This window comes from Anabrus simplex, chromosome 13, assembly GCF_040414725.1.
Source record: "Anabrus simplex isolate iqAnaSimp1 chromosome 13, ASM4041472v1, whole genome shotgun sequence".
NCBI lineage: Eukaryota > Metazoa > Arthropoda > Insecta > Orthoptera > Tettigoniidae > Anabrus > Anabrus simplex.
In genome coordinates this window covers 33,891,708-33,913,876 of record NC_090277.1, presented here as the reverse complement: position 1 = coordinate 33,913,876, position 22,169 = coordinate 33,891,708, and the positions used below count along the sequence as shown (strand labels likewise).

The 22,169-nt window shown below is 40.2% G+C and overlaps 1 protein-coding gene across 1 annotated transcript in view; it reads right to left on the bottom strand.

Moving 5' to 3' along the window:
* LOC136884810 (uncharacterized) overlaps positions 1-22,169 on the bottom strand; it is a 103,196-nt gene that overhangs the window by 1,729 nt on the left and 79,298 nt on the right. Inside the window, exon 5 of the mRNA XM_067157101.2 lies at positions 7,787-8,225. Within this exon, the coding sequence (XP_067013202.2) occupies positions 7,787-8,225 (439 nt within the window). The remainder of the gene's footprint in view (positions 1-7,786; positions 8,226-22,169) is intronic.

Sequence of the window (22,169 nt, the reverse complement as noted above, 5' to 3'; positions counted from 1 at the left end):
TCTCGACGGTATTCGACAGGAGAAGGCTACGTGCCACTACCGAATTTTACTCCCTCCCTTCCTACTATCATATATCATGTCATTCATTCCATCTTATTATTTTCCCTGATGAGGTTACGCCAGGAAGGTCATCCGGGTATAAAATCCATCTTAACAGATTCATCACCCCACAAACCCAACACCGTAGAGAAACGGGACAAGGAATGGACACACGTTAGGTTATAAAGTCATACACGCAATGGCAGCTGTCCGCATTTCAAATCACCCACGCTGCGACGTCACAGCTCTGTTAGGAGAAGGCCTGCGTGTTCGGTAGTGTAAAGAGAGGCTTGCATTTTGAAATCGCTCGGTAAATCACAAAGTCACCGTGAGAGCGCACTGATATGTCTATAGCGGGATCTGATAGTCATTTGTCACGCTGTGACGTCACAGCTCCGTCAATATACGAAGTAGGAGACAGACAAAGGGCCTGCGCGTGCGTGAGTGATCCGTTTTACAGTAACTTGCAAACTCGCCGTCAGAGTGTACCTCAAGCTGATGTACATGCGCACAAGCTATCCCTCCATTCATGTCTTTAGCGGGATCTAGTGAAATAGTCATTTGCTTACAGTATCTCACGAAGTAGACGCGAGAGTCCGCTGATGTCTGTAGCGGGATCTGATAGACATTTGTCACGCTGTGACATCACAGCTCGATCAGGAGAAGACCTGCGCGTTGGGTTATGTAAAGATAAGCATGCATTTTAAATCGCCCGCGCGTATTACGTCATAGCTCCATCACTCCTCAAGGGGAGACGGGCAAAGTGCCTGTGTGTGTGACGTTAGATTACCGTTCGTGCCCAAGATTAGGTTAACATACCTGTTAACCACACTTACATGTGACTTCACCAATTCGGCTCCTCCAAGGGGAGTTCGTAAATAGCCTGTCTGAGGTGAGGTTGGCGTTCCTCACAGCGAGGTTAGGTTAACACGTCATCATGGCGTCGAAACCTCAACTACCAGTCACCTAACCGACTGGACTCCTCCAAGGGGTGCCAATAAATAGCCTGTGCGAGGTTAGGTTAGCGTCCATGCGCAAGGTTAGGTTAACACGTCATCATGATGTCAACCTCATCTGCAGGTCACCTAACCGATTTGTTGCTCTCCATGGGCGCCCGATCTATTCGGCTCCTCCAAATGTCCCCGTGACCTTTCCGACTTGGCTGCTCTAAGGGGGGCCCGTCCGATTCGGCTCCTACAAAGTGGCCTACGAGTTTAGCATTGCCCTCGTACGTCAGGGTATGACGTCATAACTTCACCTAGAGGTCGAAAACACTCCACGTTGGCCAGTGTGTTTAGCATGGCCCCCGTACGTATGGGTATGACGTCATAACCCTACCTAGGGAGTCTGTGGGGTTAGGCTTGCTCTCGTACGCAAGGTTATGACGTTATTCCGCGTTCATTGGTCTAGAACTTACATAGCCTTACTACTCAACTCGGGGTCAGTGACCTCGTTTTCGTATCTATATAGCCTTACTGCTCAACTATGGGTCATTGATCACGTGGGGGAAAATGCTGACTCAGCACCCATTGTCTTAGAACCCACATGGCTCATACTACTCTTGTGTGGCGGCGCAAGTTTGTTGAGATTGGGCAGTGAAAGTAGATAACGGCAAATTATTCCTTTTATCATCACTTGACCTTATGCCTAATCATTCCAGGTTAAATGAGACTTGGGTGTTCCGTGACGAGTGTAGTGAACTCCGTAAACAAGAACTGGAAGTATATGTCTCGATAAACTATACCTGCATTTCATTCTTATGGACCCTGATCATACAATCTTCGAATTCATAGCGGTGTCACAGTAATCTTCTTCATCATAGTGAGGAGTTACGATATATAACTACGTTCACAGGTACATTTTCAGAGAAAAACTCCTGTGTTATCTGCGATTAACTTTACGTAAGTGAAAGGTCAATGTTGTAACTGAAGAGATTTTATCTCCTTTGACCACATTGAACAACACCTCAGGAATTTGACATATATGGTGCCGTGTTATTTTCTTCACTACTTTCCCATTATGTTAATTGGAAGATCAGAAGTTTCCAGTCGCGTTATAACTTGTTGCAAATTTCCATAATCGATCTTTGTTCATAGAAATTTTCTGAACTCAGGAGTTGTCCCATTGTTAAGGCAACTGTGTCTTCAGAGATTAATGAATAAATAGCTTACATGATTTCACTCTAATGTTCTGCGTAAAAAAGTCAGCTTTAACTACAGTGCCCCATCTAGTATGTACAAACTGAGCTGGATGAGGAATAGGCTGCACAATTTTCGTACATTCAATTTTTGTGTTTAATCTTTAATGTCATCTATAATTTTGGACATCACATTTCGACAACGAACAGGTAAATGTATCCATGTATTATTTATATGTCTGGAATAGATTCAGGGTTTGTACAAACGTAATGGCAGCTGAATCTTCAGCATCATTATATCAGACACCCAGGAGACAGAGGCAGACATTTAATAACCCAAGATTGTTTAATTTGTTCCGGAAGTTACTCTTACCAATTGTGAGAGGAAAATGTGAGATGCCTGAGCGATGGAAATACCAACTAACTGATTAATATCTGGCATGGGGAGATGATTTATAAAAAATAAAAATGGAAATTAGTTAAGATACAATCACAGTGGCTGAGAACAAAGAATTACTACCCAGAAATGCATTTTTGAGATTTTTCAATCAATGTATGGCAAACGTCGACCACTAGAGCCTCCGACATTGGTATACCACAAAATATAACATATAAAGTTAGGAAACGTTTCAAATGGTTTTCACTGTTCTGACAAACGTCACTTTTCTTAGTCCGAAAACTTGCATTATGAGTTGTAAATGTTTTCCAGATTATAGTAACCATTTAAGAAGCGTGTACACGACAATTTTCATAAAAAATTATGTAACACCGTATTTTTGTGTGGTAATAATATAAAATGCTAATGCTCTAAACTCTTCTCCTGAAAAAATGGATTTTTAATTGTAAACATTTCGTTATGCAGCCATGCCTGGTCATAGTGTGCATTAATTCAGCTTTCTGGCAGAAGCTGCAATATTACAGCAAACCACTAACAGAATGTTGGTTGCCCTCGGAAAGAAATGTCTGTTAGCTGAGGATATATCCTGCGTCATCAGAGGGGGCTGCGGCCTCAAAACATGGCACAAAGCTTCCTTCGTCCTGTGTCCAGCGGAATTGCCAGAAGTTAGTTTCACTTCTTGAGGAGTCAGAACTTCAAACGAAAGTCTTTGTGAGTACATTTTACTGTTGATTCAGAGCAGTTAGAAACTAGAATCTTGTAATCAATATGGAGAAACGTAAGATGTAGAAGCAGTGCATATGTAACTATATTAAACAATAATTGCAACGGTTAATGTGCGCGCTGAAGAAGACCGGCATACAAAATTTGTGCTAAGGCATATCTGCTTATGATTGGACAACCTAACACGATTAGGTGTGAACTAATATATGCTTATGAGTGGAAAGACTAATTCCAATCAGAACTAAGCAATTATTGGCGGTGAGTGGATGGACTAATGCCAGTCAGGAATGTAAACAAACCAAACGCTTACAGATATCTCTCAAAGCAGGAACCGAAAAGTTCAGGTGTTGGGCAGGGTGATTGTGAATCATTCTTTCGAGCAGCCTGCGACTTCAGAGAAGTGTTATGGGAACAATTACGAACATGCCTTCTTTGATATGGCAGTGACATATTTTAAACCCCATGAAGAATAAAGCCTCACTAGTATGGTAGTTGACATCAAAAAGCCACCCATGACTTCTGAAGGCAACATTATCACCATGGAACACTAATCGCCAATGGCAGCCTCTACGAATATGATGTTCATCACAAGATAGAGACCAGATAGGTACTGATCATTATTATTATTTTATTTAGTAGAGTATTAACCGCACATGGCCATGAACACAAATCTGTAAATATCAATCATTAATGCTCCACTGTGGTGATTTCATCTTTTCTAATAATCTTGGATATGATTGGGTTAATGCATGTCTACTTATGGTTAATGGATTGCCTATGGGAGCATTAAGTAGTTAATACAGTATAAATATTAGTAATCACAAGTGTTCAGATGTCTTCCCTTAATGATCAGCCATTGCATGTTATAAATTAGCTGACAAGAAATGACTTGTTGAGAAAATAATATAACATAGACAAGATTAATCCTCTATATGTTGCTATAGACCATTCACTGCCTGATCATTAACATACCTGACTTCAAGTAGGAAATCTATCAAGGAGGGTACCACTTACCAAAACAAATATTCCATGATGATCAGGCAGACAGAGATATTAGCTTTAAAGTATAATCTCAGTGGAAGAAGGAAACTCACGAACACAATACTATTTTAGAACTGAAGCATTAAACCTGAATTTACGTTCTTACTTGAAATGATGCTGCCCAGAATAACTGACATATTACAAAGTGCATACCACTTCAAGAAGTAAGCATACTATTAAATTGTATATCCCTCAAAAATAAAATATGTAGGAAGGAAATAAATAATTCAATAGCCATTGCATTATATATACTGAATTATTTCTTTGTAAACAAGTACAAACTGGACGATAAATTGGAGCTCCTTAAAGAGAATTAGAATTTATGTGCTGATGTTCAGTGGAGCCATCAATTACAAAGAGCAAATGATGTAAATTTTATGTGGCAGGAGATTACATTTAACATGTCCATCCACAGCAACGGGCAATATCCACAAATTGCGCATGACTATACGTAAGTAAATAATAACAATAATAATAATAATATCCTTGTACATAATTCCTACCGTTCATTCACGTCAAGTTGTCATCACATTTAGTTGATTTCCTGCATATGAAAATCAAGCCTCTAATATTTAAAATTCTCATTTACTGCAACATAGTTCCTTTACCCCTCTGTTGTCCTTTCCAGGAATAAAAATTGAAACAGGAATTCCCTTTTTGTGCCTTTGTGCAGTCCTTCATGATATACGCCAAAATTAGAAATAATAGGTGACTACATACTTAATAGATTTCAGTCAAATTCAGAATTTGTAGACCGTAGAATTCAGCACACTTACGGAGCAAATACACGTGGATAGCAATAATTCTTAAGGTGCGATCGAACTCGTCAGCTAGACCTCTAGTTTTCTGAGCGGCAATAACATTCTTCTATAGGAATACAAGAGAGCCAATGTCACTTCCACTGTTGTATAAACAAAATTACACTTTTTAAGATATTTCCAGAAATTGAACATCTGAACATCCTTTATCCACAGTAAACCGATAAGAGGGGATTAAGAGGAAGTTGTTGGGAAAGCACTTTCGGGCACAGGAAAACTCTACGGCACTTCTCCAGAGAGAATAATAACAATCATATTAGTTTTCCATATCTCACTAAGCAATTTTACGGATTTCGGAGACTCCCGGGTACCAGAATTTAGTCCCGCAAGATTTATTTGACTGAGCCAGGAACGAACCTGACAAGCTGGGGACCAACAGCCTGCACCTCAACTGTCTGAGCCACACAGCCCGGCTGCTGTTTGAGGTAGGATCTGTTAGAAAACATGGCGATGTACAGGGTGAACTTTAATAAAACCGACAAACTGCATTGACTTATTCCTGACTGGAAAGGAAGGAAAAATGCCCATGAACATGTGTCCGGAAACGCATCGTTGCGACGGTAGAAGGCACGTACGAATTAAATTTTCTCTGACTACTTGCGGTGTGTTTCTTCTGTTGTAGATTGTGTGAATGAAACAGCGTACTGTCCGAAGCAGAATGGTCCGGTATTCATGTCGGAAACAAGCCGAGATTGTATTTGTGTATGGCCAAGCCTATGGAAACGGTTGAGAGGCAGCACGGCTATACCAAAACAAGTCCACTGACAGACACCAACCACATCACACAACGTTTCAAGCCATTTTTTGCGTTTGTGTGATCATGGGTCCTTTCAGACAGACGAACGTGCAGGGAGGCGGCGGACTGTGCGTACACCAGATCTGGAGGAAAAGGTTCTACAGGATATTGAGACGAAACCTAGTACAAGCTCCGGGCAAGTGGCCCGCCAATATGGTGTAAGCCAGACCACAACCTGCATGACAACCGCTATTATCCCTATCACATGCAATGACTGCAAGGATTACTAGCAGCGGATTTCCATCTACGCAAAGAATTTTGTCGATGGTTTTTGCACCAGGCCATCACAGTTTTGGGATTTCTGTCATCAGTCCTCTATAGCGACGAAGCAACTTTTACCAGAAATGGCATCGTCAATCTGCATAATCGTCATCGGTGGGCTACAGAAAATCCCCAGTGAATGGCTGAAGCGTCTCACCAGCATCAGTTCAGTATTAATGTTTGTGCAGGGATTCTTGGCGACCACATACTTGGACCTGTTGGTATTCAACAACGCCTCAACGGAGGAACGTACCTGGACTTCCTGCAGAATACTCTGCCTGGATTACGTGAGAATGTGCCTTTGGCAATAACACAGGTTATGTGATTTCTGCATGTTGGAGCACCACCCCACTTCCGTATTAGAGTTCGCCAACACCTCAACAACATTTCTCCACGCGCTGGATAGGATGCGGCGGCCCAGTTGCATGACATCCTCGATCAGCGGACATAAAACCTTTGGGGACATCTGAAAAGCGTTGTGTATGCTGCACCAGTTCCTGATGTGCAGACCCTTCAACAGCGTGCTCACGTCACCTGTGACGCTATTCGGCGAGAGACCGGAACGTACGAATGAGTGAAGCAATTCATGATACGACGTCTGAACGTGTGCACTGCAGCCCATTGAGGCCACTCTGAACATCTGCTGTGACGTGGATGCGATTCAGCTATCTACTGTGTTCCGGGACTATTTGTTGTCGTTGCACGCACACCGTCCATTTCCTGACACATGGTCTTAGGGCATTTTTTCGTACATTTTCAATCAGGAATCAGTACCTGCAGTTTGTCGGTTTTATTAAAGTTCACCCGGTACACATTAAATGTGTGGCCTTTCACGTGTGTTAATGGATTGGTAACACCGACGATAGTACCAGAAAATATATGATTTTATACATAACTATGAATTAGTCAAACCACAGAGAGAGTTCACATTCGATAAACAAGACGGCGTCAGTGTATTTATTTCTGGTGGGTCACCATACAACTTTCATCACATTAATTGGACAGCCTCAGGCAAGAGTAAGGAAATTATACGAAAGCGCCTCCCTTTCACGAAACCTTATACGAAATTAGTCACACCAGCGCGGACCCTTCCGAAAATGAGTTAGCACGTGTCTAGCAAGATTAGGTTTCGAAATAAACTTTTTTCGACATTCGTTACAAAAATACGGGCGAAGACCAGTATGTCGGAGCAAGTGTCTGGTTAAATAACTCTTCAAAACAAATCTATCACCACACTCATTACAAAAGTACGGACGCACGAGGGAATGGGTAGATAGATGCCTATTAAGAGTTGTCTTATCACGGTAACATTTAGCACACTCAGGACAGGAATGCGATAGCTGAGCAGTATGTGAAAGCATGTGCCTTGTAAGTTGTGATATCACAACAAAGCTTTTACGACATTCACTACACTTATACTCACGTTCTGTAGTGTGAGTGCCGAGGTGTAGTCGAACAGCATATTTGCTGTGAAATTTACTACCACATTCATCACAGGAAAAACGGCTTTCATCAGTATGGCTCAATAAGTGTTTAGTAAGTGTAGCCTTCGCACTGTATCTTTTTCCACATACGGTGCACGAGTGCAATCGTTGTTCAGTATGTGCGAGCTCGTGTCTCTTAAGATTGCCCTTTAAGCCAAAACTTTTACGGCACACATTACATTTGAATGGGCGCTCTGCAGTGTGAGTAACATGGTGTGTCTGCAGGAGGCATTTCCGTGAAAACGACCTACCACATGTATTACATGAATGTGGGCGCATTCCAGTATGGGTGAGGAGGTGTTGTCGAAGACCAGATCTGTAGGAATTTTTTTTACCACATTCATTACAACAGAGTGTTGGTTGTATAGGAGACGGGATGCGCCTTTCCTCAGAGTAAGACAACAGGCGTATGTTACGTACATTGTAAGGTGACAAACTGCACATCTGTTCATTCCCTTCTCTCAATATTTCGCAGCTACTATCACATGTATCCACTGCACCTCTGGTCAATAATACAACGTTCTCAACACTAGAATACAGAAAAAAACAAAATTCACTACCCATTCCGCATAAGATGACAAAATCAATATAGAATTCAGAAACAAACTCAACATAGCTACTGAAATGTTCCCTACATAGTGCAGTGTACCATTTCCAAGAACAGATTATCTAAAAGGTCTTACACCACAGTGGGTAGTTTGGGAGACATAAAACTGAGCTTGTCTTGCAAGAACAGTCCTGAATACTGTACAAAGAAATATTTTTTCTCCCAGTGAGTAATAAGAGACACGGAGTACAAAACCTAATGGAAAAAATGACACTGCATTCTGTAACGTCTTAGCAGGGTATCAGGCAAATCAATATGCAATTGGTAGCTTCTATCTAACATTTATTTTCCAGTTGCATATTATACACATTAACATACAGGCCTACAGAGGAAACACTCTCATAGAACAGGATATACATTTCACAGATACACTAGTGAGCTCAATCTCTATTCACCCTACACTGTATTCAAATAAGAGGCCAAATGCTTCAGAGCTTGCGCATGTCAGAACACAGTCTGACATACACAAGCAACATGATCCTCCTTCTTCAAGGTCTTCGCTGTCAGTCCATGCTGTTGCATGTTAATCCCAGAGTCACAGACGTTCACACAGTTCAGAGCAATGACTTCAACTGCACTTTCCCGTCATTGTTATTGACAATCACTCACTGAATGAGCTCAAAACAGAACTGACTCGCGGTCCCATGCTCCTTTAAGGAGACCAAAGATTCTAGAATGGTGCGGTACAAGAATACGTGTAAAAAACACTCAAAGCAGATCCAGGTTCGCTGCTCCCATAATTTCCAAGCTGATCTCGCACTACCGCTACGAGGGCGAAGACGAGGGTTCTGGCCGTGTACTAGACTGTTTCATGAATGGTGCGGTTGAAGAGGGAGCGGGTGGGCAATAGCAGATGATGTCACAAGCCCACTCAAATTCACCCAATTGGCATGGCGTTAGCTATAACGAATACAATACATTTCCAATCTGGATCAATCAAAAACGCTCCTTAATAACATTCAGAATAGCAAATCTAAAACTGTCCACAATAGTGAACAGCAGTGCAGATATCACTATAGCAGGGAGTGTGCGATCTCCCGTCATCTACAGTGGTGTATTCAGTCCGAAAATTTGTGATTTGTTTAAGTTTAAATATTATGTTGCTAATATTTGGGAACTCACACTTTCTCTGCATGTTGACTTAAGGCTTCTTTACAGACCAGGTGTCTTTTGAGACAGAAGATTATAAAGTATTTAACAAAAACCAGGAGTCCAAGAACAAACTTGGCCCAAGTGTTTTAGAACAGCAGTCATCCTAGCAAATATGTTTCAGTGCTATCCAGATACGAAAAGGAAGGGTGCTCTCCACTTATTAAAAAAACCATATATTCTGGTAGAAGCTCGAAAACGATAACTAATCGTTTGACTGCAAAGACCCTGCAGAAAGGCACCTCACAGAAAACCCGTCAGAGAACCACATACCATCTAAATCACCAAATATGCAGGAAGTCACTACTGCTGTCAAAATTTACAAGGCACCCTGAAAAGACTGCATCATTGTAGAAGCTCTGAAAGCTAGTGGAGTTGAAAAAATCGAGATCATAACTGTATCCTTGTCGAATGCTGGATGATTGGCATATTACCTGATGGCTGGAAAACATCTCTTAATAACTCATTATTCACGAAAAGCGACCGAATTGCTTGTAACAACTACTGAGTTATACCAGTGCTTCCAGCATGCAATAAAGTACTCTCCATGATGCTACCAGACAATGTATAGAGCCAATTCGACCAGATGATTGATGAGTATCAGAGAGGATCCTCCTCAGGTGGTGGTTGTGCTAAATAACACAGGACGGTGTGGCTGGCGCAGCTTGAAGTATATAGAAGCACAGTTTACAGAAACGAATAGAAATGTGGATTGCCGTAAACAGCATAAAGGTAAAGCGAACTGTTTCATTGTTGGATGAAAAAAGGAATGGCCAGAACTATGGACTCAAGCAATACACAGTTAGATGTATGTACATTATCAATATTGTCGCAACCGTTGAACCTACATTAACGGAAGCACATCAAAACTCATATTTCCATAGGTGCAAATATTGTGTTAATTAGGACCAGACCGCCCTTCACCGCAACTATGTATTAATCAAAACCTTTGGGCAATTGACACAATCTGACTATGGCACAGCAAAGGAAACCAGTTTCTCTTCACAGTGACCAAATGAGTAACATTATCACAGCCAGGATGGAGCTCCTGGATTACACTAGGCTTCCAAACCAGTGGAGGAAGGTTATATCATTTTAGAAGTACCAAGTCTCCTACAGCTGGATTCCATTTCCATGTAGATGATCACTTATGCCTCTGCTGGTGTGACTGCATATATTTCTTTGACCACCTTTGCCAGAAAATGTTTAGAGTTTTTAATGCGCTTGAAGAGGGAACTGCACTATTAGCCATCATGTGCATGAAGTCCTTACCCATACTCACAACCTGCACCAGACTTTTTATCTTCATTTCACTGACATTAAATTCCTCAAGGATACGAGGGCCCAATGAGATGAGTATTCTTAGTAGACTGGACAGCGGTTGTAAATCTCAGAACATAACTATAAACTTGCTTGAGTTTGAGATAGGAAGAAACTTTCTCCAACTCGTGTGAGTGTACATTACCTAGCAGCAATCTCGTAGAGGATTTACATTCTGCATTCAATTAAGATGTTATCTGTTGGTAAAAATATCAGGATACAATGGGGAAATTCTTGCAACAAGGTACGACCATGCCACAATACATCGAGAAGAAACATTTTTGAGGGTAAAGCACCTCAGGACAAGTAGTCAGCTGGATTATCAAGGGTAGGCACATCTCTCCAGTCAGGGACAGAAGCATGAGAATGAATTTCGCCAACTTGATTGGCAACAAAGATTTTCCAACAATGGGCGGGTTTCTGTAACCAATAACAGGACAATTGTGCCTTCAGTCCAGTAGTATGTGGAGATGGAAACGGGCAATTTCAGAGATTCAGTGACGTCACTCATAAGGGAAGAAAGCAATAGAGCAGCAAAAAGCTCTAATATGATTCAATAGAATAACTCTCGACTTGGAAGGCAACATCTTATCATTATCAGATACTGCCCTAACATACGCACAAACAACATGCGAGTTTTTTAAGCTTCACAAAAGCCATGGATTTCAAAAACCTTATCCTCAGAAGAGGGCATTACATTACCCTGCATTCTGTGTTCGTTAAGCAGGGGGAGCTCAGATAGACAGCATTCTAAATCTAAATAATTTCAGATAGGGGCTCTAACGGATCAACCCTAATAATAATGTTCAGTTGCAAGTAACCCGCCACGAACCTGCTACGCAGGCGTAGCAGGGGGAGAGGTGATACTCCCACTTGGTACGTCCCAGGTGGCGGATAGGGGGGTCCTAACCGGCTTGCCGGCGGACTTGAGGGAAATAAAATACCTCTCGCGGACCAAACACACACCCCCTGTGGGTGGAGGAGGCAGACGAAGAAATCACTCACGGTATTCCCTGCCTGTCGTAAGAGGCGACCAAGGGATGATCCAATTAGAACCATGAAACTACTTGTAATTAGTACCATCACGCAGGGAACACCATGGGTTGCATTTACTTGTGCGTAGTGCCACTCTCTTAGGTACGCAATAGGTTTGTGATTAGTAGCGACAGTTTGTGAATCAGGATGGGGGTCCTACAGTACCTGTGATTCGTACGCCTATACGAGCGACACCATGGGATGAACGACACCATGGTTCTGCCTTACCTATGCTCCGTTCCCACTATGTGAGGAATTCCACGGGATAGTACGGGTCCCTGTGGTTAGTCCATTATGTGAGGAACGCCATGGGTTTGCGTTGCCTGCAAACAGCGCCGCAATATGCGGAACATCATAGGTATGTGTTACAAATGCGCATTACACTACCTGTGAACAGTACCATAATGTGTAGAATACCGCGAGTCTCCGCTACTTTTGATTAGTACCGCAACATTACACATAGCATGGTTCTACTTTCCGAGCGATAAATACCATTATGAGGGGCTGACGACTTGGATTTTGGACCCGTTTCGACTATAGGCATAATCGATTCAGCATCGTGCTATAGAAGCAGTCCCTTGGTCGGTAATACGATTGTTTTGTGCCAGCTTCTGCGCATGTGAGGCACTGTGGGTCGGATCCACTGATCGTTTTTAATTCATATCTGTTCATCCATTCATTCTTCGTCCTCATGCTTTGAATTCTGATCGGTGGAGGATTTTGGAATTTTTAAGTTGTCATTTCATTTCGTCTCATTTCGTACCGTTGGGGGTCGATGACCTCGATGTTAGGCCCCTTTAAATAACAAACATCAATCATCAATCAAGTAACCCACAGTTACTCAATTGGTGAGTGTGGTGCTCAACTCAAAATTATATTGCTTTTTGTCAGAATATTAAAAACACCTCTACTTTTGAAACTCCATATACCTTTCAAACGGATTGTTAGGGAGGAGAAGTGTCAGTTATTTCCATTATCATTGAAAGCGAAGAGCCTTAATCCATTATAAGATGTGACATTGCATGTTTGGTGGGCTGTGCGCTCAACAGCGCGTGAATGTGCTACTCAATTCCCTGCATTGTAATAAGTCAAGGTTTGTCTTCTGCATGTGTTTAATGTGAAATTCTTGTATTGTGACTGTTTTTAGTGAATTTACACAAGTTATAATAGGATCGACTGATCATATAATTTCGTGGTTCGGTGAAACATTGGAGAAAGTGGACTTGATCGGTGAAAATGATGGTAATGAAACAGATATGGTTTACGAAAGTTATCCTAACTCTGAAACCGTGTCTGCATGTTCTGAGGAAGAAAAGGCTCTTTTGTTGATTGAAGGCTGTATTCTATTCGTTTTAGGAGGGGATGGAATTACTAAGTGGGATCTCCATGTTCCCACTATAAATGTTCGAACCAGGAAACAGTATTTCAGGAACGATGGCGAAAGGAACAGAAGTGATGACTGACTGTGTAAAATGTTTGCTTCCTGTTAAACTGGATTATATGTTTGCATTATTTAGCTCATACTGAATATAATCTTCCTATTTCCAATGTTTAAATTTAAGGACCAGTATTCATGTTCCTAAATAAGGGGACAATTCTATAGTCCCATTTCCTGATACGGGGTTGGGTATGAGATGAAGTTAATGTACATGGCATGTGTTATGGCCGGATGGCCTTCCTCTTTCCAATCTCAGTTGAAGAGCTAATGAAAACGAAATGAACGATGGTGAATGAAACTGGGTAAGGAGGTGGAAGGAATCAGCTGTGGCCTATGAATAGTAACTGACCCGGGCGCTTGCCGGGAAGTGTAAACTGGAAACCATAGAAAACCATTCTCAGAACAGCTAACGGTGGGGTTCGAACCCAAGCGTCTCCCGAATGGAAAGCTTGCCTCCACAGCCATAGCACGTTACCAGCCACTCCACTCTCTCATGTTCCTAAATAAATTACTATCTCAAATTGAAATACTAAAAATACCTCTACCTTTATATGGGCACAGTATATCCTTTAAACATGAAGGTGAACGCTGTGTGCAGTGCTGAGCTAAAGAGAAATTCGCCGAGTTCTCTTCTATCAACTCCAAAATAACCCAGTTTTCAAAATCCTATCCATACTGAATTTCACTGCTTTGCAATACAACATGTCATTCATTCCAGGTATGCTTCTCAGCTTGCTGAAGAAGTGCTCTACTAGGTCACCGTGACCTTGTGTATGTTGGGTAGTCAGCCCGAAGGCTGGTTTGATCCTCTGCAGCTCCGCCAACAGCCGCCATAAATAGTCCAGGCATCAGTGAAGAGGTGTACTAGGGAAATCCTGTTGACAGGGGGTACTTAATGTGCAAGACGCATGTACGAGTAATGGCGCACATAAAGACCTAGCCAGTATTGCTGGCACATTCTTCTTTTTGGTATCTGCTTTACGTCGCACCACACAGAGAGGTCTTATGGCGACGATGGGATAGGAAAGGCCTAGGAATGGGAAGGAAGCGGTCGTGGCCTTAACTAAGGTACAGTCCCAGCATTTGCTTGGTGTGGAAATGGGAAACCGTGGAAAAGCATTTTCAGGGCTGCCGACAGTGGGATTCAAACCCACTATCTCCTGGATGGAAGCTCACAGCTGCATGCCCCTAACCCCATGGCCAACTTGCCCAGTCCGGTACATCCTAACACAATACCAATATAAATGGTCTGTTATTGGACATTATCAATTTTCCAACTAACTCATTCCTGGTTGCTAGCGTTTCGCCCCCATGTGCTAAGTTGGGTTTATCAGTTGGTACTTAGCACACCCACCAAGATGCATGGCTAGTGCATACCATGGAGGCTACTGTGTAGGCTACTTGCAGCCACCGGCAGTGCCAATGCACTAGGAGAGAATTTGTCTCATTAACAAAAAAATTGATGCTTGCATGGCCATAGATGCTGATTCCCATAACATCCATAACATCCTAACAATCCAAGACGGTCAAATATGGAGCAATGATTGTGCGAATGCTTCTGATCATGACTTTCCCAAGTGCTTTCTTCATGTTTATTGGAAGCTGGATCTCTTCATATTTAGGATGCCAAACAATACCTAATGCCTTAATAGCTTCATCCTCAGTGAGTTACAAGGTGACAAGATTTTTCTATCTTCTACAGTGACACTGGCAATGACTTCCGGGCAATTTGACATCCACTTTGATATTAAATTGTTCACTATCAAGAATGGAAGAAATTTCTGATTAAACCTCTTTTCTTCTTCAACTGAGCTAGTACCTGTCAACAGGTCTCCAACATAAAAACAAGAGCAAATGATCTCTGATGTAATGTGGGGAGATTTTCTGTTTTCATCAGCGAGTTGAACTAGACATCTTGTAGTAAGAAAGAGAGCAGAACTAGTACCATACGCAACTGTAGTAAGATGGTAGTTCTTGATCTCTTCATCAGAGGTTTCACGCCAGACAATTTTCTGGAGATTTCTGTGGTCAGGATGAACTAACACACCTCCAATAACCTTACAAATATCAGCAGAAAGAGAAACAAGATAAGTTCTGAACCTGAAAACAATAGAGAGCAAGTCAGGCTGAATAGTAGGGCCAATCATTAACAGAGTTCAATGCTATACTATTTGAAGATTTAAAACTTCCATCAAACACAACTCTCAGCTTTAGCACAGGGAAGTGATCAATTCAGTTCCTTTCTTAACTAGAAAGCGTGTGGCATGTACAAATTTAAAAAAAAATGAATGTGATATGGGCAAAGGACACTTTTTTATTGGAGATCATTACTGCTCTTCAATATCAGAAAGACAACAATATTGACTTGCAAGGATAGGCTGTGCATTTCTAAAAATGATTAAAAAATGGTTTGAAATCCATGATGTAAGTAGCGCTCATTTGTAGCACATAAAGACAGAGAAGATGCATTTTTTTCAACATTAGTGACAGGAGACTGGAATCATTAGAAGTTTTCTGTTGTAACGTGTACGTGTAGGAGTAATGTGTTATGGAATGGCATTCTTAAGCAAAGAAACATCTGAAGCTATTCTTCTGAAAACTACTTCTAGTGTCTTGAAAATTAAGTACCTCCTGTCATCAGCATTCTATTACATTCTTACAAGGTCAAGGTGACCTAGCAGAGCATTTCTTAACCAAGTTGAGAAGCATATCTGGAATCAATGACGTGTAGGATTGCAGAACAGTGATATTCAGTACAAATAGGATTGTGAAAACTGGGTTATTTTGAAGTTGATACTCCTTATGGAAAAATGTAGCAGCTCAGCAGGTCAAATGGTCAGTACCAGACAACATCAGGTTCAAACTAAACAAGCTTCATCCATCTCCCTGTAAGTAGAGTAATTGCTCTTTCTCATAAAATTGTATTCCATTTTAATAGTTGAGGGTAACCTTTATGTTAATGTTTCAGCTTTGTGAATTTCCAGGTCTTTGATTTTTAACAATGGAAATGAAAACATTGACATATATATAAAGTTTTGTTTTGCTACAAGTACGGAAGGAAATTGACTAGGGAAAGGATCATTGCTGTTGTTGTTGGATTCCGGCAATTTTAAAGAACTCCTGCAAAAAAAAATTCCAACACCCAGCGTCTGTTAACAACTAGCACATACGAAGGAGATAATACAAATAACAATATTAATATATCCAATCTGACTGCTGTCATAGCTCTCGTACAGAAGTCCTATGTAAAAATCTGCTTACAAAAAGAAAAATTCATTATAGCCATCTCAATAAACAGCGACCTGTTCATTCTTACTTTCTTTAAGATCAAGCAGAAAGATGTAGTGATTCTGCCGGATAAGAATCCAAATGTACTGTATAAAAAATTCCCAATACATTCATAAGATGAGACAGATAGTGAAAAAGTGATTTTAACCAGGTAGTGTCTTTGACAAGACTGTTGCACTAATAAATCAGCCAGATTGCACAACACCAAGATATAAATGTTTCATGGCTTAGATTTATATTTTATTTTGCAAAAAGTTTCATTCAAGTGACTAATGCCCTTTAAAGACCTAAGCATTCAAATACTTCACAAAAATTAGGAACTTATTTTTTATGAGTAAATATTCCTACAATTTGCTAAGTAGAAGTAAATTAGTAGGAATCAGAAATGAAAAGATGCACGATTCCCTCACTAATTCAACACAAAAATTGGGTCCTTGATTTACAAAAGTTGTTCAGAGGAAGCCTGCTTCCTTGTACATGTTCACATGTTGTGATGTGGTTTCTTATTGAGGGTACAACACCAAATACACACCTTTTGTGGCCTTCAAAGAAAAGCAGTTCATTCTTGTATGTATGTATGTATGTATTTATTGAACTGAACATAACAGGCTTTTGCCAAGTTACAATGTTCCAATATGCAATTCAAAATAAACACTTACAGACTATTTATAGCTAAGCACTAACTACTTACTACTTAACTACCTCTAAATCTACTATGTACCATCTTGCACATGGGCAGATCGCCAGCTCCACATGCAACACACCACCTCTACTTATGATTAAACTAACTACTTTACTACATTAAATATATACTAACTCTATCCTAAATCTGTCTGGCTGCGAGATCACCCCTGGTGAGGAACTCCTACCATCCTTCCCTGGGATGTCACGAACAGACATATCTCATGAGGCTCGGAAACCGATACCTCATAGACCCCTTAAGCTGTCAATGTTATTTCCTCACCACTCGTTCGTGTAACAGCCCATATGTGTGCGGATTGCCTATCTCTACATGTAGGCTGACATGCCTGTATTCCACTGCCGAGACGGAATCCATAACTTGGCTCATCTTTTGCTGTCTCACTGACAACTTACTTCCTCTAACCTCACACTATTCACTACCTTACTCTACTCTACACATGCAGATGTACCGAATCAACACTTTAGCTTGAGATAGGTCAGGCCTAACTCCCCCTCTTCTAACTCTACTGTACGTCAGCAGCCAAAACAAACTAACTAACAAAAGCAAAGTAAAATAAAATAGGCAGACAAACAACAAACAGCCTCATTAGAAGGAATATAGTACGGCTTACATATCAATGAACTGAATCTATTAATTAGAAATATACAATACCTAAGGAACAAAGGAACAAAACTGAACAAATATAAAAAACGAAACATAATACTAAACTTATAATTATTGTCGCCCTTACTTATTAGTGAGTTAAACTCGATAATGTTCCATATCTGTGAATCAAAGTTGTTTTATGTACATACATGGTTACAAAACTTCATTATTATTAACCCATACAGAGATGATACTTCAGAGATAATTACTTTCTGTATGTTTTCTTCTACTGACTATAATCAATTTTAAACTTCTTATTTAGTGTACGGGTAACTGATCGACTTGGAGTCTCCCTCTTCCAACCTCGGTCGTCCGAGGTAGGAGAGCCGAGACTTGGTTCATCCTGGAATACTAGCATGCATTCCTGTATGTGTAGTTTAAGTTTCCGATAATATCCTTTTAACCATGTGTACTTGTGCTCATTTCGCTGTTTCATTTTTTTTCAGCAGCATGTGCCCCTTCCCTCATTCACCACTTTCATTTTTTTCTCCCACAAGCTTTTTACAATCGTCAATAATTTTGATAGTTTCCCTGGCCTCCTCCATTCCCTGTTTATTAATTTCACAAGAGTATAGTACTCAGATTCTCTTTCCAGTTTATTTATCTCTTCCGCTTCCAAGTATTTAACCCGTAATGCTCTTGTACTTTCACACTGTCTCAAGAAATGTGCATTTCCTAACTCCTTTTCACACAATAAACATGTATTTGCAACTTCTGTAAATGTCTTATTTTTATAAACTCCTATCAACCACCTTATCATTCCCCTATATTCTCTTTTGGTTAATTTATCAATGTATTATTTTCATACCTTGATATACATTCATGAATTCCTCCAAAGTTCTATTATTACCTTCAGCTCTTAGCCTTTGTATTTCTATATCTGCTACCCTTTGTGCCACTCTCCCGCAGACTTTTCTTTCTTCTAAATCGTTGTCCCAATAGTTCCCCATCCCAATTCCGTCTAGTATTTTCTTTAATTTGCCCACCCAATACCCATCCTGATACTTCATTTGGTGTCGGTAAGCTATATCTAGAATTTCTCCTCCTCCTCCCCTTTTTAACCTAAACCAATATTTTATTAGTCTCTTAATTATATCCACTTTTATATTAATGTCATTACACATTAATCTTGCTCCACTATTCGCTGTACATATTGGTGAGCCTGTAATTATTTTAATAAATCTACTAGTGACTGAATCGAGAATTACTATTTCCTTTTCTGTGCTGAACCGTATAGCATTTTGATTTAATCACAGTGTTGAATACATTTCTTTGTACCCTAAAATCAACATTAGGCATCCTGTTATCTAATATTCTTATACTAGCTAGGGCTGCTGTACAAATCAGTTTTGTCCTCTTGACGTGTTCAGACCAATTTCCATTTCCTGATATGATAATTCCTAAATATTTTAACTTGTTAACTACTTCCAGATTTACTCCTTCAAGATACCATTTTTCCTTTTTTGCTAATTTGTTCCCATTTTTGCACACCATTACTCTAGTTTTCTGTGCGTTAATTTTCATATTCCATTCTTTACAGTACTTCTCGATACCATCAATACTTCTTTGTATTGCAACTGGCGTTAGTGTGAACAAGAGTATGTCGTCTGCAAAGACAAGACCAGGAATATCCAGATTTTCTAAACATGGCAGTGCTAATCTTTCCTCAACTTCAAATTCTAGTAAATCATTAATGAACAATACAAATAAAATCGGTGACAATTTATACCCCTGTTTCAAATCCATTTTATCTCTCCTACTACTACTCCTTCTTTGACTCTCACAGTACACTTTACTTCAGCATATATCTTTTCTATAGCCCTTATCATTTTACATGACACTCCTACTTGTCTCAATCTAGTAACAACTGCCCCCCTGTTCACAGTATCAAATGCTTTTTCTAAATCTATTGATGTAATATAGAGCTTTCCACCTTTTTTCTTTACATATTTGTCAATAAGAGTTCTCACAATAAAAACATTACCTGGTGTTGTTCTCCCTCTTCTGAAACCACTTTGAAATTTTGACAAGATTGAATGTCTCTCTGCCCAGTTCCTTAGTCTATTTGCTAGTATACCCATATTCACTTCCCCTAATGTATCTAATAAGGTAATTCCCCTATAGTTTCCTGGATTTAATCTATCCCCTTTATTTTTATATATAGAGCATATTATCCCCTCTTTCCAAGCTTTTGGAAATATCCCTTTCTCGAAGATTTTATTGAATATCTTTGTCAAAATTTCCAACATGCCGCTTCGTTCTCCCACCTCTTTCCAAAATTCATATGTGATACCCGAAATTGCTCCTGATTTTCCTTTTTTGGCTCGTTGTAACAGATTCCGTATTTCGTGAGTCGAAATAGCCTCATCTAATTCAGGCAGAGAGACACTCAAATCCCCCGAAACAGTAATCCCCTCATGATGAGCTCTCCATTTGTCTTCTTTATTCAATCATTTCTCGAAATACTGGACCCATGTACTATGACTTATATTGGTCCCCCCAGAACCAGACTTCTTCTTGGTTATTTGATTTATTTTATCCCATACTTTCCTACTGTCATTGTCCTTGCACTTTTTATTTATGTCTGCAGCCATCTTTTGTTGCCATTCCAACTTCGTCTTTCTTAACAATTCTCTGTATTCTTTCCCTTTTTCACAAAATTTGTTTCTAGCTACTTGACCACCATCCACCCTGTATCTCCTAAGTGCCTTCATAACTAGTGTCTTTTTCTTTACACATTCTGTATTATACCATCCACCTTTTATCTGCATTTTACTTAGATTATGACTCACACCTTTTCCTGCCATTCCTATTGAATTTTCTATCCTGGTTAGGGCTTCATCCACTCTATTCTCTTCTATCAATTTTACAATACCTATTTTCCAAATCACAAAATTTTTTCCATTGAAGTACTCTTTGAATTCATTTCCTAATTCTTCTCTCCAACGATACCTAGGGATTATCCTCTCCTGTATGCTATCGTAAACGATCTCTTGCACTCTTATATCTTGAATCATTAATTTTATAGATACTGGCATATGATTTGCCTCTGCCCAATCCTTAATGCTTATCTCTTTGATAATTTGCAAACTATCCCTAAAGCATACAACTAGGTCAATTATACTGCCCCCATTTTCTACTATATAGGTTAGTTTTCCACTCTCATCTCCAATCCACCACCCATTCATTATATAAAGCTCCTCTACCATGCATAATTCTAGTAGTTTTTCTCCATTTCTGTTACATTCTTTATCCTGGCTATTTCTATTAACTACTAATACCCCGTCCTCAAGTTGACTGTAAACTGGTTTCTTGTCCCCTATCCTCACATTAAGATCGCCCATAATAATAATAATGCTTGCCTGATCATACGTACTTCTCATTCGTCTAATTTCTGTCGCTAAATTCTCAAAAAAAATCATTCTGCGCAAATGGGGAGCTCAAAGGTGGATTATATATAAAAGCTATACATATTTCATTCCTCCAATTGACCCTATCTAATATTCTTATCCAGATTAATTCCTTAAACTCAGATTCTAAGAGCTTTATTCTATCTTTTTTTAGTTGTTTTTGATAACCACTGATATTCCGCTTGATATCCTTCCTCTATTGGATTTCCTTGATCCATATTGACTCCATACGATACACCCTTCTATCTTTAAGTCTTTCTTGTAATCAGCCCAAGTTTCTACAAGCCCAAGGATGTCCGTTTCTTCCAGTAGCTCTTTAAAGTCATTGTTACCTATTTTGCTCCATACTCCTTCAATGTTAACACGTGATACCTTTAACTCTAGTTATTTTATACTTCTATGTTCTAAACTCCCTGACTTACTTCTGGTTATTCTAGACCTTTCCACTTCCATTATACTCCCCTCCGGAGAGCAAATAACGTCCTTCTCAGATAGTTCTTCTGTGATTTTTAATCTACTACCTGAACCCATCCCCTTCTTCTGAAAAAAGTCTTTTAGACTCACTGACCTATGCCTGGAAGTATCCTCAGCTCCTCCACGTGGCGCTGCTGTTGACATCCGGCTCGCCTCGTCATTCCTCCCACTGTTATTTAACTCCACTGGAAGATCTGAAGTAGACTGTTGAATCACCTGCCCAGGGTTATCAACCCCAGCACCGCACGTATACTCTGGAATCCCTTGTGTCATCACTCCTTCACCATGCACTTCCGCTGATGACCCAAACTGCTTACTTTGTTTCTTAAACATATCGCCCAGATCACTGAATGTCCACGTTCTCGCCCAGGTATCTCCCATCACATGGAAGCGGTTTCCTCTTA